The sequence below is a fragment of the Candida metapsilosis genome (genome assembly GCF_017655625.1).
Source record: "Candida metapsilosis strain BP57 chromosome Unknown scaffold2, whole genome shotgun sequence".
Lineage (NCBI taxonomy): Eukaryota > Fungi > Ascomycota > Pichiomycetes > Serinales > Debaryomycetaceae > Lodderomyces > Lodderomyces metapsilosis.
The window spans coordinates 1,726,281-1,740,713 of record NW_027138160.1 but is presented as its reverse complement, the minus strand read 5'-3'; the positions used below and the strand labels follow the sequence as shown (position 1 = coordinate 1,740,713).

Sequence of the window (14,433 nt, the reverse complement as noted above, 5' to 3'; positions counted from 1 at the left end):
GAGGAGAATGTAGATCAGTAGATTTAATTGTCTATATTATATGTACAAGATTTAAGGAGTCAATAACATAACCTGCTTGTAGTCCAGCCTATTTCCTCTTTATGCTGCTCCCCTCTCATCGATCATTTGGTCTATTCCCTTCCAAATGTTCCTTCAACTCCTCTAAACTTGCCTTATCTTGACTAGAAAAATTCAGTTCAGGATCAACAACAGCAGCCCATTTCTGTTTCAAATCCGACCACGACGCCACTTCATCTTTGGGAATCTCAGACTTGTACTTTTCTTTCAAGTTACCATCCTTATCTAATTGCTCTCTAGATGGGAAATGATATGTTAGTACATGTACACATGAGTGAAGGGGGAAAGAATAATGATGACTTTAAGTCAGTCAGTCATCGGTACTTTGTCGAATTTTGTGAAGTAACGTACAAAATTAATGGTTTCCAGAAGTTAACTCCAAACCACCATGACGCAATGATTGCAACTCCACCAACCACGAGTTTGCCTCCGCTAGAAGACATCTTTTGAGGATATTAAGTTGGCTTTTGATGCGATAGAGAGTGGTGCTGAAAATGATTTTTTTTTTCCTTCGCAAGAGGGACTCTTTTTGCTTAACGGACTGCAAAAAGCATTACACGACATAATACAATTGTTTTAAAAGTAATCTATGTAATTACAGAAGGTGCTTTTCAATCTAAAAACAAAATCTCTTGACAAGACCGTGATAAAGGTTACCATACATGAGCCAGCATGTAGGCAAATCTCAATCAACCTCCTTCCCTTCCTCGTTTCCTTCTTCACTACACTTCATTGTCTTCTTCTCTACCTGTTCACACCCAACAACACCCCATTTGATATTTGTAACTTCTTCCAATCGGCTCAAGATTTCACACATTGGGGTAAACAAACCAAACTGTTTATACTCACCATCATACGAATGCAACATTCCTAAAACACCCAATCCGCTCGCTTTTGGATCCAAATCTTGTAATTTTGTAAGCACCCAACTACCACTATCACCACCACCCGCAAATGCTGAATTGTGTTCTATTGAGTTGACGATGAACTCTGAAGAATGCATTGCTCCATCAAGCCAGTAAACCAATTTGATTCCATTCAAGTTACCACGGGTGTACTTTGTAGTTGATCCATACTTGAATACAGAAATACCATGATAGCTCAGATCTTCCTGGGATGATGATGATGATAAGTTTGAATCGACGTCATCAATATCTTCATTGATTGTTTTGGGCTGGAACCGTTTCAAGTTGAGCACTTTGCGAACATACAAGTTGTCCATTATAAGTGCTGGATCGTACTCATCGAACTGTATATCATCCCCCAAATAATTATAAGAACACTTCAAGTGCTTGTTAACCTTGATGATTGCCAAATCTGAAAGCTTACGTTCCACTACTCCACTAATTGCATTGAGAGTTTCCGACAAGTTAATCAATGTTCGCTCTCCCCAAATAATCTGTCCGAATCTGACTTGTGGTAAATTACGCATTTCGTAATGTTCTGATGAATGCTTTTCATGAACCTTGACTTTTTTCAAGGGAAACATCTCCTCTAATTCTTTCAATACTGTTCCATAAGCAATGTGACTGTCACTAAGTTGATTAGATTGTCTTTGGTATTGAGCAGTCAAGGCCTGCTTATACAATGAGATCAATGCTGCTGACGGAGAAGCAATGTTGCAATAATGTGACGAGTCTTGAGGATCTAAACATACGTGGCCGCAGGAAATGGCAAATTTACTAGACGCATAGCTCTTGAGTTGTGGTTGCTTTGAAAGATCTATTTTAGGGTATATGTAGCCACCCATAGTACCCGAGACTCTATTCGAGTTTTCGGTTGATATCGACATTGATATTGGGGGTTCCATCGGGTCTGTTGGAATCCTAAACGGCAACTTAAATTTGTGTATAGCGTGCAGCGTTACAGCTTCATGCCCTTTAGGCACTGGTGGTTGATTCAGTACTTTAGCAGATGCAAGTTCTATTTGATTCCTCATAACCATGACGTGGACATCTTCGTACAAATCGTGTATGCTTTGGGTTAGTTTGTAGTGCATATCTTGTGGATCCGGATAGCCAAAGTAGAGACACAACACACTCAAGCGCAAAGTGGTACCTCTCATTATTGGTGCAATAAATGATCCATTTTGTTCCAGAACCGTTATGTTAGTATGTGCAATTTTGTCCACAACTCGAGATATAACACTTTGATTGGGAAAGTCCGTCATGTTGTTAGCTCCCACTGCAAAATTTTGCGGCTTAGCAATGACGTTATCCTCATTTGCACTATCACTGAATATAGTGGCAAAATCGTTGAAATGCTTGACTAGCAATAGCTTTAGTTTGATATAAACGTCATTCTTTAACAAATTGTCATAAAAATGGAGGTAGTATCTGACAATTTTTCTCAAGTTTAAATTATTACAAGTGCTGATGCCAGTCTCCTGCTTCTCCTTCACTTTATTGCTGAATTCCTTGAAACAGTCAATAGAATTCACCACCGCTGTAGACAAGTTAACACTCGAATTATTGTATTGCATCATAATATATGCTAGGTCCTGACTCAACTTTTTAAGTTCATCACAAACCCGATCGTGATAGCTTCTCCCATCTCCACTATTGCTTTTTTCCAAATCGAGAATCTGCAAAGGTTGGCTATAATTGTACTGGAATGGTCTTTTGGCAGAGTTGGTGCTTTCATACGATGACTGTTTTGTTGAAAAGGATTGCTTGCTTGAGAAAAGTGAGACGTCTTCTCCCTGGGAATGTTTACTGCTGGACCCTCCGATAGTTGCGATATCATTTGGACTCATTATCAGTGGGTTGAGGTTCAACCCTGTATCGTAAAAGCCTGTTTCAGAATCCTTCAGTTCCAGATGCAGCAGTAGTTGCTGGTTTCTTGTACCAAACATAGGTCTAAGCTCTCGTACTGAGTCATACGACTCATGGGAGATGTTACTCTTGGTTGGCCTTAAAGATATGGATGTTCTAGACTTGGCGTCATCTTGTCCTGTCAGACTTTGTATATCTTGATTCAGATCTGTATCGTCAGATTTGCTTGTTCTGGAAAGAAACTTTTTCATCGTGAGTGAGGTAGACTAAATGTGTATCAATAAGTGGGGATGTATTTGCTAGGGGTCTGTTTGCAGAGGCATTTTTAATTGATGGTTTCTTTTTCTTTTACTCTTAAATATTCACGTGACATGATCACCTGACTTGTTCTATTTCTTCTGTCCTCCCGTCGTAAAAATAAAAATAGGAGTAAGTCGGAACTACACCTACACGTTATGCACACACGACTCTAACCCGTATTTCAGACAGAGACACTTCTTCCAACAAAAAAAGCAAGAAGCAAAAGAAAAAAAAAAATCATATCATATTCAGAATACCTTTTTCTTTCACTTTGACAGTCACTGTACTTACATGGATTGATATTTATCAAGTATAACTGAACTTTCATCAACGAACCATTCCTTGGTAACTTTTCCCAATTTTTTTTTTTTTTGTTCACAGTCAAATCCCCACCCTCAATAGGAAAAACTTTTGCAAAAAAAAAGGGCAGCAACGGTTACATCATTTGACCCCACAAAAAATTTTAGTATCCTTTTTTTCATTCCCATTATCTCGTTATAGGAACTTTTCCAACAATCGACCAAAATCATGCCAGTGTACTCAATATCTCATGTCGAAAATGTTAGAGTTTGTGTAGTTATGGTTGGATTACCAGCTCGTGGTAAATCCCTCATATCGCAAAAAATTGTGCGATACTTATCATGGTTATCGATTAAATCCAAGTGCTTCAATGTTGGAAACTATAGGCGAGAAGTGGCTAAAGAGGCTGCCGTTGATGCTAACTTTTTTGACCCAAAGAACGAGGAAGGATTGGCGTATAGAAGACAAGCCATCGATTTGGCTATAAAGGACATGATGAACTGGTTTGTTGAAGACAATGGTGTTGTGGGGATCTTAGACGCGACAAACTCTACTCGTGAGAGAAGAGATAGGATCTTGAAGTTGTGTCGCGAAAACTACATTGAGCCTATGTTCTTGGAGAGTTGGTGCGACGATAAGGAACTCATATTGCAAAATATAACCGATGTGAAAACTACGTCTCCTGACTATGTCACAAAGCCCAATGAATTTGCAATGACAGATTTTCTCAAGAGAATTGAACATTACGAATCGGTTTATGAAACGATGGATGCGGCAACTGATTCGGATTTGACCTTTGTCAAGCTCGTTAATGTTAATTCTCAGATTATTTTGAATCGTATAGAGACTTATTTGGAAAGTCGTATTGTATATTATGTGATGAATTTGCATATAAAACCAAGAAGCATCTGGTTGTCAAGACACGGTGAGTCTGAATTCAACCTTACTGGCCAAATTGGAGGGGATGCGGATTTATCAGAACGAGGATGGAAATACGCCAAAAAATTGCCTGAACTTGTTCTTAAATCATTAGGTGAGGAACATCAACATACCAATTTAACAGTGTGGACTTCGACGTTGAAACGTACACAACAAACTGCATCATTTTTACCGTACAAGAAATTACAATGGAAGGCATTGGACGAATTAGATGCTGGTGAGTGTGATGGAATGACATACGAGGAAATCGAAAAGACATTCCCGGAAGATTTCAAAGCAAGGGATGACAACAAATACGAGTATAGATACCGTGGTGGTGAATCTTATAGAGATATTGTCATAAGGTTGGAGCCCATAATTATGGAATTAGAGCGTCAAGAAAATATTCTTATAATTACCCACCAAGCTGTATTGCGATGTCTATATGCTTATTTTATGAATGTACCTCAGGAGGAAAGTCCATGGATGTCTATTCCATTGCATACGTTGATAAAATTGGAGCCTAGAGCATATTCTACATTGGTATCAAGACTAAAAGCGGATATTCCAGCGGTCAGTACGTACAAAGAGAAAGGAACCTCTCAATTAGGAGAAGCAAAAACGGGAGAAACAATTTTTAAAAGCAGAGATTTGTTAAATAGTGGTGATGTGGTTTAGAGTTTGAAGGAACGTGTTCTTGACAAAGTAGAGCAAGTAGAGTTGTAAATTTCAATGGATATTCGTTTATTCGTTCTCCTATAATTAAGCTTACACAGTGGGAAACTTCTTAACCTGCTCCACTACTTTCTTTTCATACAATTTCGGATCTTTACTAAAAGCTTTCCAAGCTGGTTCTTGTGCTGGTGAATCTGGATTTGGGTTATTCAATAACTCTTGCACCCCAACTAAAATCTGTTTCATAGTAATAGTTGGCTTCCAATCCTGGTCTTCATTCAAAATACTCAAACAGACAGTACCACTAGGGTATACATTCGGATGATAAAATCCAGAGGGGAACTTCACTTTTGGTGGCTTTGAAGGATATTCTGGAGGAAAGTCTAACCTAACTGGATAAACACCACCTTCCCATAATGTACCTGCTCTCCCTGGAATCCCTGCTTTCCATACAGTCAAATCTAATGATCCATCTGCACCCTTCACTGGTTTAGCATAGAACCCAAATGGATGATCTTTCCTCCATTGTTTTCTTTCCTCTTGTAATCTGATATCGCGAAGTGACATTATTAAAATTCTGTGTGCTATCAATAAAATAAAAAAAAAGGGTCCCCGATATGTAAAGGTATTAAATAATGACAGTAGAATGAAATAAAGTAACCGTACTAAAGTTGTGGCGTGCTGTATCGAGATGCAAAAATTTTTTGTTTGTGAATTCTTTCCTGTTGATGATTTGGAAGAAGGACTTTTTCTCTAATTAATTTGCGCGTCACAGTATTTTCTCTTACTTTTCTTTCTTTTTTCATTTTTCAGTGCTCTAGATTTAGATTGCCTTCCCCATTCATTGCTGCTAAAAGCGATTTTGCAAAGTCCAATGCTTATAGAAGAACTTACAGCTCACAAGGACTCACCATTGAGTGTTGATCCATATAAAGAAACAAGCTATACTTTCCCAGAACCAACCAAAGATGAGAAAAATCAACAGCTTGTTGATGACTTTTTGACACCATCAGCAGAACTTAATTGGGAATTGCTTGATCTCGTGCAGCCAAAACCCAAAGTTGACAAGAGCAACATTATTAAGAAACTTATCATTAACCCATCAAGTCTAAATAGAACAAGAATTCGTTTCAAGAGATCTGGAATTGAAGGAAAAATTTCTGGATATCGTGAAGAAGTCGATCTCAATGAAGTAAATGCCTCTGCATCAAATTCATTGAGTATAAATAGAGACTACTCGTCAAAGAGTGAAAGTATAAGAGGTAAAACCGGGTTTTTACCTTTTCAACCGGGTGGTTTATTACAGCAGGCTTCAATGGATCGTGAAGTTAAGGATGCAACGTCTAACTTGCATAGAAATGAGTACGGTTTGTTTGATATACCTCCAGGTCTCTCACGGGACTTGGAAGTTGGTGATGTTAAAAAAGCCTCAGATGATTTGGAAGATTTGAAGAAGGAAGAAACAGATGTGAATGAACAGACACATGATACGGTGCAAGAACGTATTTTATTTGATGACAAAAACGACCAAGATGCTTCAATATCAAAAGCAAAGCTCCCTTTTGACGCCAACGAAATAGAAGGATTAGTACCGTTTGATTACAAATCATTCAAATACGAAGACAAGAAACCCGTTGAAAAGCGTGATTGGGCTCATGTTGTCGATTTGGACCACAAAATCGAGGACTTTAATGAATTAGTTCCCAATATGGCTAGAACTTGGCCTTTTGAACTTGATACTTTCCAAAAAGAAGCAGTCTTTCATTTAGAACAGGGTGATTCTGTCTTTGTCGCAGCTCACACTTCGGCTGGTAAGACTGTAGTGGCTGAGTATGCGATTGCAATGGCAAAGAGAAACATGACAAAGTGCATCTATACATCCCCTATCAAAGCGTTGTCTAATCAAAAGTTTCGAGATTTCAAAGAGACATTTAAAGATATAGATGTTGGATTGATCACTGGTGATGTTCAAATCAACCCCGAAGCAAATTGTCTTATCATGACCACCGAGATTTTACGGTCAATGTTGTATCGTGGTGCAGATTTGATAAGAGATGTCGAGTTTGTTATTTTTGACGAAGTGCATTATGTGAACGATATAGATCGTGGTGTTGTTTGGGAAGAAGTTATTATCATGTTACCTGACCATGTCAAATACATTTTATTATCCGCCACTGTACCAAACACATTTGAGTTTGCTAATTGGGTTGGTCGAACCAAGCAAAAGGATATTTACGTCATTTCAACACCAAAAAGACCGGTACCATTAGAGATATTTATATCGGCAAAGAATAAGCTATTCAAGGTTGTGGACTCAAATAGAAGGTTCCTTGAAAACGAATTCAAGGCTCATAAAGACACACTTGAAGAAAGTAAATCGAAGAAGACGCTTCCATCAACAACAATGGGCTCTGGAAGTAGAGGTGGCCCAGGAGGAACAGCTAGAGGTGGTAACAGGGGAAGAGGCGGAGACCGTGGGGGCCGTGGAGGCCGTGGAGGTGGTGGGGGTCGCGGAGGTCGAGGAGGTGGTGGCCTGTCAAACCATGGTAACTTCTCAGGTCCAAAGAGATTTGGTAGTGATGGTCCAAACAAAAATACTTGGCCACAATTAGTGCAGTACATGAAACTGAATAACTTGCTTCCGGCGGTTATTTTCGTTTTCTCAAAGAAAAATTGTGAAACTTATGCTGATTATTTACACGGTGTTGATTTCTGTACTGCTAAGGAGAAGTCTGAGATTCACATGTTTATTGATAGAGCTGTTGGAAGATTGAAAAAGGAAGATCGTGAGTTACCCCAGATTTTAAAGATCAGAGAGATGCTTAGCCGAGGAATAGCAGTTCATCATGGTGGTCTATTGCCAATTGTGAAGGAGTGCATTGAGATATTGTTTGCCAAAACGTTAGTGAAAGTATTGTTTGCTACGGAAACATTTGCAATGGGATTGAATTTGCCTACTAGAACGGTTGTATTCAGCTCGACCAGAAAACATGATGGTAGATCATTTAGAAACCTTTTGCCTGGGGAATTCACACAAATGTCGGGTCGAGCCGGTAGAAGAGGATTGGATGCTGTTGGTACCGTGATTGTGATGGCTTATAATGATCCGTTGTCGCCCACTGATTTCAAAGAGGTGGCGCTAGGAACTCCAACGAAATTACAATCCCAGTTCCGTTTAACTTACAATATGATTTTGAATTTACTTAGAATCGAGGCATTGAAAGTTGAGGAAATGATTAAGCATTCATTTAGTGAGAATTCCACTCAGGTATTGCTTCCAGAGAACAAGAAGAGACATGACGTGCTCACAAATACTTTGAGCAGTGTATCATTAACCCCATGTGGTGATTGCAACTTGAAGAATGTCGAAGAGACATGTAAACTCCTCTTTGAGTACGAAGAGATCTATGGCCAGTGCGTCGCTGAGATTCACAAATCACCGATATTGAAAACACAATTATTAAGAATCGGAAGACTCGTTTGCTTTAGAGATAAGGAATCAATGGTAAAGATGGGTTTTGTTGTAAAGTCAGATAGTGTTAATGACAGTATATTTTTGCTTACATTCAATCATGGAAGAGAATACGATAAAGCAGAGGAGAAATATCAGTTACCGTTCATTCCCAATCGGGAATATTTAGTTAAAAACTATCCAAAAATCAAGTATAACGGTGGTCTCAGAGTGGTATCGGTGCCGTATGAGAGTATCATCTTCATTTGTAAATACGCCTTGAAAGCGCACATGGCTGGAATTATTGAAAATAAAAAAGAAGAGGTCAAGCAAGCCGAGGAGCAGATCAATTCAGCTATTGGGTTTCAAAACAGACTACAGGAAGTAAGTTTTGCCCAAACAAAGCTAGTGTCACTCCACGATATGTACACTGAAAAGGAGAATGTATTTACAAAGATTAATGATTTGCAAGCATTCAAGTGTCTGAACTTTAAGCAGCATTACGCCGAATATCGAAAAATGCATCTCCTTCAAATGGAATTGGAGGGGCTTGAACGATTAATATCGGATGAAAACTTGGATCTTTTACCTGATTATGAACAACGATTGGATGTCCTTGAGACTCTTGGATTCATTGACGAAAAGCACAATGTTGTGTTGAAAGGAAGGGTGGCATGTGAAATCAATTCTGGCTGGGAGTTGATACTTACCGAGTTAGTTCTCGACAACTTCCTTGGAGATTTTGAGCCATCTGAGATAGTAGCACTTTTGTCGTGCTTCGTGTATGAAGGTAGGACTCAGCAGGACGAGCCGCCATTGATTACACCTAAATTGGAGAGAGGTAAAGCCAAGATCCTTGAGATTGCTGACAAGTTACTTCGAGTGTTTATTGAAAAGAGGGTTTCCTTAACTTCAGAAGAGGAGGATTTTGTCGAAAGTAAACGATTCGCTTTAACTAATGTTGTGTACGAGTGGGCTAATGGGTTGAGTTTTAATGAAATTATGGAAATTAGTGTCGAGTCTGAAGGTACCATTGTCCGAGTAATTACCAGATTGGATGAAATTTGTCGTGAGGTGAAGAATGCTGCTTTAATTATTGGTGATTCGACATTGCATTTGAAAATGGCCGAGGCCCAAGAAAAGATCAAGAGGGATATCGTCTTTTGTGCATCGCTATATCTTTAAGAATGCCTATCTATATACTTTAGGCGTTTTGCTTTAATATACCAAACACACCTCGCTTACCATTGATGATCTTGTCCATTAAGTCTTGCAGCCCTGACGTGGGCTTGAAGTGTATCAATCCCACTAAAGTGTAGAAGCTTCCAATAGTTGTAGTGTTAAATACAGCTTTCTTCTTTGCTTCGAATTCAGCATGGTCAAGATTTTTGTTGATTAGTAGTTCACTATTCATTGAAACACATTTTGTGAGTCCATTCAACTTCATAAACTCGAGAATCGTTTTATTGTTTAGTAACCAGGTAACATCTGACTCAATATCTGATTCCGAGCAAGACAAGTAGCCGATATTTTGAAAAATTTTAAACTGGTTCATCACTGCAAGGGTATAGGTATGTTTTCCAAACCGTCGTAGTAGATCAGTTTCGGTAAACAAAGTCTTTCCATCGTGCCCCTCTAATCGTAACTCCAAGTTGGTTAGTCCGTTGGATATACATGCAAGCTCTTCATTCAGAAATTTCACTGGATCAATATAGCTTATCAATGGTTGTACATGCTGTTGATAATTTGCGTCACCAGATGCGTTGGAAACCCTGTCAACTATATTTGGACCATCTCTTTGTGCGATCAACCTTGGCTCGTTCCCTTGGTAAACATGTGCTTGTTTCGAGGTATCTATAAAGTTGAAGTGATTAAGGAAGGAAGCCTTGGACTCCGCATGAACCTGTTCGTATCTGGGTAGTATCCCGGTGCTGACAAAACGTTTCGGCAGTATTAGTCGTATGGCTGTGTTTCGTATCGTTTTTGAAGTTTGTTTCATAGTAGATCAGTACTCATGTGGGCCATGAAGTTATAGAAGAAGGTTGATTTAGAAAGGTTTGCTTAGGGGTTAGATTTTGCAGCTCATCATTTGAATTTTTTTTTTTTTTTGTCATCAGAAATACAAACTACAAGATTGGATCAATTAAGGGCCACAGACTAACCTTACCATGTCGTCAAAATCATCATCTAAAAAGAAACTGGCACCTTCGTCCGACGCCTCACCTCAATCAACCACAAAGAAGGTAAAAATTCCCAAGTCATTTATTGTTCGTCCACACTCACCTTCAGCCAAGCGGAAAACCATAGCCAATGTGTATTTGAGTCTGGATGTATTCGAAGCGTTGGAGTTGAAGCCAAAGGACTTTGTGTATGTGAATTTAACTAATGGACAGCCTGGTGTCATTGCTGTTTCTGTGCCGTCTGACGATATACCAACGAGAAATGTGGTTACGATATCCAATAGTTTTAGGCACCTCAGTGGATTACTTTTAGGAGATAGGGTCAACATTGCAAAATTCAGTGGACAACCACCTTATGCTCTGACTGTGACTGTTTATGGAGATGGGGATGTGCAGTCCGCTTTGGACGATGTGGGACTAATTTACCCTGGTTTGAAAGTAGAGCAACTCAAAGTGATTGACATAGCCGGTGACATAGACTCCCGAATGAAGGAATTGACAATCTCAGAAGAAGAGGTCCCACTACGCACAGTGTCACCTGCATACATATACACACCACAAACCACAATAGAGAATACAGCAGAGAAGGAGCCACCAATCACCAAATACCCCCTGTTACCACGACCTCCAAACTTTTCACAAGTAGGTGGGCTTGCAAAACAAACAAGCTTGCTCAAATCAACCATTGAACTCCCATTGCATAACCCAACGTTATTTTCCGATTTCGGCATATCACCACCAAGGGGAATATTACTATATGGTCCACCAGGGACGGGGAAAACAATGCTTCTTCGATGCGCAGCAAACGATATCAATGCACATATTTTAACCATAAATGGTCCCTCTATCGTTTCAAAATACTTGGGAGAAACTGAAAATGCCATCCGTGAAATTTTCGAAGAGGCAGCACAATTCCAACCATCAATTATCTTTATGGATGAGATTGATTCGCTTGTTCCATCACGTAATTCAGATGATTCCGGGGAGACCGAGAGTCGTGTGGTTGCTACGTTGTTAACTATGATGGATGGGATGGATAATAGTGGAAGAATAGTTGTTGTTGGCGCTACTAATCGGCCAAATGCGATAGATATTGCCCTACGTAGGCCAGGTAGATTTGATCAGGAGATTGAAATTGGTATCCCTGATGTTGAAGCAAGACAAGATATCTTGCAGAAGCAATTTGATAAAATGAATAAGGAGAAGTATGATTTAAGTGAGGAAGATATAGCCTTGGTGGCGACAAAGACCCATGGGTACGTTGGTGCTGACTTGACTGCATTGTGCAGGGAAGCAGTAATGAAAGCTATCAATAGAGGCTTGGCTAATGGTACACCTCAGGAGAAGATTAAAATAACTTTGGATGACGTGTTTGAAGCATTGAGTGAAATTAGACCATCAGCCATGCGGGAAATCTTTTTGGAAATGCCCAAGGTGTATTGGTCAGATATTGGTGGACAAGAGGAGTTGAAAAAGAAGCTTGTTGAAGTTGTTCAACTACCACTAGAAGCCTCAGCATCATTTGCAAAATTGGGTGTCAATGCACCCAAGGGAGTACTTTTATATGGTCCACCAGGATGTTCTAAAACTTTAACAGCAAAAGCACTTGCAACCGAATCAGGACTTAATTTCTTGGCAATTAAAGGACCAGAAATTTTCAATAAATATGTCGGTGAAAGTGAACGAACTATTAGAGAGATTTTCAGAAAAGCTCGGGCAGCTGCACCTTCAATTATCTTTTTGGATGAAATTGATGCCATTGCTAGTGATCGTGATGGTGATGGTGGCGGTACTACTACTGCGTCGAAAAACGTCTTGACTTCATTATTGAATGAGATTGATGGAGTTGAGGAATTGAAAGGAGTTGTCATTATTGGAGCCACTAATAAACCAGCAGAAATAGATGCAGCTTTGCTTCGGCCGGGTAGATTAGACCGCCATATTTATGTTGCTCCACCTGATTATGAAGCAAGGTTGCAAATCTTGAACAAATGTTGTATCAAGTTTGATTTAGTTGATGTTGATTTGACAAGTTATGCTAAGCTTACCGAGGGTTGTTCGGGAGCTGAAGTGACGTTGTTGTGTCAAGAAGCTGGGTTAAATGCAATCATGGAGGACCGCAATGCACAATATGTTGAAAACAGACATTTTGAACATGCGTTACTAGGAATATCTCGTGGAATCACTCCAGAGATGTTGGATTACTACAAGCAGTTTTCTAATAGAGCAGGATTAAATATATAGAAAAGTTTCCAAACTAGATACTATACTTATTCCCACATTTACTGTTGTTGACATCCTTCTTGTAAGTTCTTCTCCAAATCTGCTGGTAAATCCTTGCCATCGAAATCAAGTCCATCTTTACCACCAGCACCAGAGCCAAAACCAGGCAAGAAGTCACCAGTGTCTCCAACCAACTCAGTTGGAGGTTGACCCAACTCTTGTAAACTTTCCAACATGGCATTAATTTGATCTCGCTGAGCTTTATTTGAATCATTATAACTGTCACTATCAAACACTTTTAAAATATCATTAGTTATCTCGTATTGTTTAGTGTAATTTGTATATTGCTCTTGATCCAATTTCTCCTTATTGTCTTTTAAATATTGAGGGAATTTAGTGTTTAAATCTTTAATTGGTTCATACAAGACTTCTTTTGAACTCAATTGTTCCAACATATCCATCAACAATTTACTCATATCCATATCTCCACCACCCAAGCCGCTCTCATTCATTCCTGCAAGTAATTGAGTCAAGATATCTTCAGGGTTAGTTCCAGAAGAATCATTCTTAATCTTTGAGTCGATATCTTCACCAGATTTACGCAATCTTTCCATGGTCTCCTTCATGACAAAATCAAAGTTTGCCGTTTGTTGTGTACCAGATTCAGCTTCTGCTCGATGATTAGTTTCAAACTGTTGCACCAAAGTTTCAAATTGTTTTTGAGTTTCAGGGTCTTCAATCTTCATATCCTTGATTAATTCAGCAACAGAGCTTTGGAAATCCTCGTCAACTGGGTCAGTTGCAGAAGCACCACCTTTACCCTTTGTGGCGGAACCTGTTTGTGACTGGTTGTCAAGAGTGGACCCTGGTGGCTTATTGAGTACATCATCGGCAAAATCATCCAACAAATCGTCTAAATCGTCGACATCGTCTCCATCAGCAGAAGCGGAGGCTTTAGCTTTCTCTTCGGATCCTTCTTGAGGCTTAGTAGTAGTGGCAGCAGAATCATCATTATTAACCTTGGATTTGCCTTCAGTCAGAGTTGCAGCAGTGGAAGTATTCGTGGCGTCAGTAGTGGCACCACTAGCAGAATTACTGGTATTCTGTACAGTAGTTGATGCTAAATCGGTTTGGTTCTTGGTTTCTTCTGACATGGGATATAACAGGGGAAAAGAATCTAAGTAATTAAGGTAAATTAACAAGTTGATTAAAACTGTGTTCTATATGAGTTAAAAACCAATGGGTGAACTGCTAATTAATTTTTCACATTTTGTTAATTAATTTTTTTTTTTTTTTTTGTTCTTCTTTCTTTCTTGTGTGTGTGGGGGAGAAAGGAGGGGAGAGAAAGAAAGTAAGTAAAAGTGCCGATGGTAAGCGTTTGGTTTGTTAGTGTGATTTTTTTTTTTCTTTTACGATTAACAAACATATACTCGGTTAAATTAGAGAGAGAAGACCATTTGTGGAATAAGAAACATAAATTATTTCTTCAATCACCTATAAACTTTCTATTACATAAATATATAAGCCCTTTTTC

General features: G+C 39.1%; 7 protein-coding genes across 7 annotated transcripts; 3 read left to right on the top strand and 4 right to left on the bottom strand. All coding sequences in view use genetic code 12, as the record gives it.

The window, feature by feature from the left end:
- Positions 1-115: 115 nt before the first annotated feature.
- SSY5 (Ssy5p) lies at positions 116-3,103 on the bottom strand (the record flags this gene model as incomplete). The annotated part of the gene is made up of 2 exons (XM_067691067.1): positions 116-314; positions 936-3,103. The coding sequence occupies 2 exons, from the start codon at positions 3,101-3,103 to the stop codon at positions 116-118; spliced, it is 2,367 nt and encodes a 788-aa protein (XP_067549469.1).
- Positions 3,104-3,680: 577 nt separating this feature from the next.
- I9W82_002233 (fructose-2,6-bisphosphatase) lies at positions 3,681-5,048 on the top strand (the record flags this gene model as incomplete). Its single annotated transcript, XM_067691066.1, has 1 exon — positions 3,681-5,048. The coding sequence occupies one exon, from the start codon at positions 3,681-3,683 to the stop codon at positions 5,046-5,048; it is 1,368 nt and encodes a 455-aa protein (XP_067549468.1).
- Positions 5,049-5,138: 90 nt separating this feature from the next.
- I9W82_002232 (E2 SUMO-conjugating protein) lies at positions 5,139-5,612 on the bottom strand (the record flags this gene model as incomplete). Its single annotated transcript, XM_067691065.1, has 1 exon — positions 5,139-5,612. One exon carries the CDS (start codon positions 5,610-5,612, stop codon positions 5,139-5,141), a length of 474 nt encoding a protein of 157 aa, XP_067549467.1.
- Positions 5,613-5,919: 307 nt separating this feature from the next.
- On the top strand, positions 5,920-9,681 carry SKI2 (SKI complex RNA helicase subunit; the record flags this gene model as incomplete). Its single annotated transcript, XM_067691064.1, has 1 exon — positions 5,920-9,681. One exon carries the CDS (start codon positions 5,920-5,922, stop codon positions 9,679-9,681), a length of 3,762 nt encoding a protein of 1,253 aa, XP_067549466.1.
- A 19-nt stretch (positions 9,682-9,700) lies between these two features.
- On the bottom strand, positions 9,701-10,495 carry I9W82_002230 (uncharacterized protein; the record flags this gene model as incomplete). Its single annotated transcript, XM_067691063.1, has 1 exon — positions 9,701-10,495. The coding sequence occupies one exon, from the start codon at positions 10,493-10,495 to the stop codon at positions 9,701-9,703; it is 795 nt and encodes a 264-aa protein (XP_067549465.1).
- A 169-nt stretch (positions 10,496-10,664) lies between these two features.
- On the top strand, positions 10,665-12,920 carry I9W82_002229 (AAA family ATPase; the record flags this gene model as incomplete). The annotated part of the gene is made up of 1 exon (XM_067691061.1): positions 10,665-12,920. The coding sequence occupies one exon, from the start codon at positions 10,665-10,667 to the stop codon at positions 12,918-12,920; it is 2,256 nt and encodes a 751-aa protein (XP_067549464.1).
- Positions 12,921-12,958: 38 nt separating this feature from the next.
- Positions 12,959-14,053, bottom strand: PEX19 (Pex19p; the record flags this gene model as incomplete). The annotated part of the gene is made up of 1 exon (XM_067691060.1): positions 12,959-14,053. The coding sequence occupies one exon, from the start codon at positions 14,051-14,053 to the stop codon at positions 12,959-12,961; it is 1,095 nt and encodes a 364-aa protein (XP_067549463.1).
- Positions 14,054-14,433: the final 380 nt, after the last annotated feature.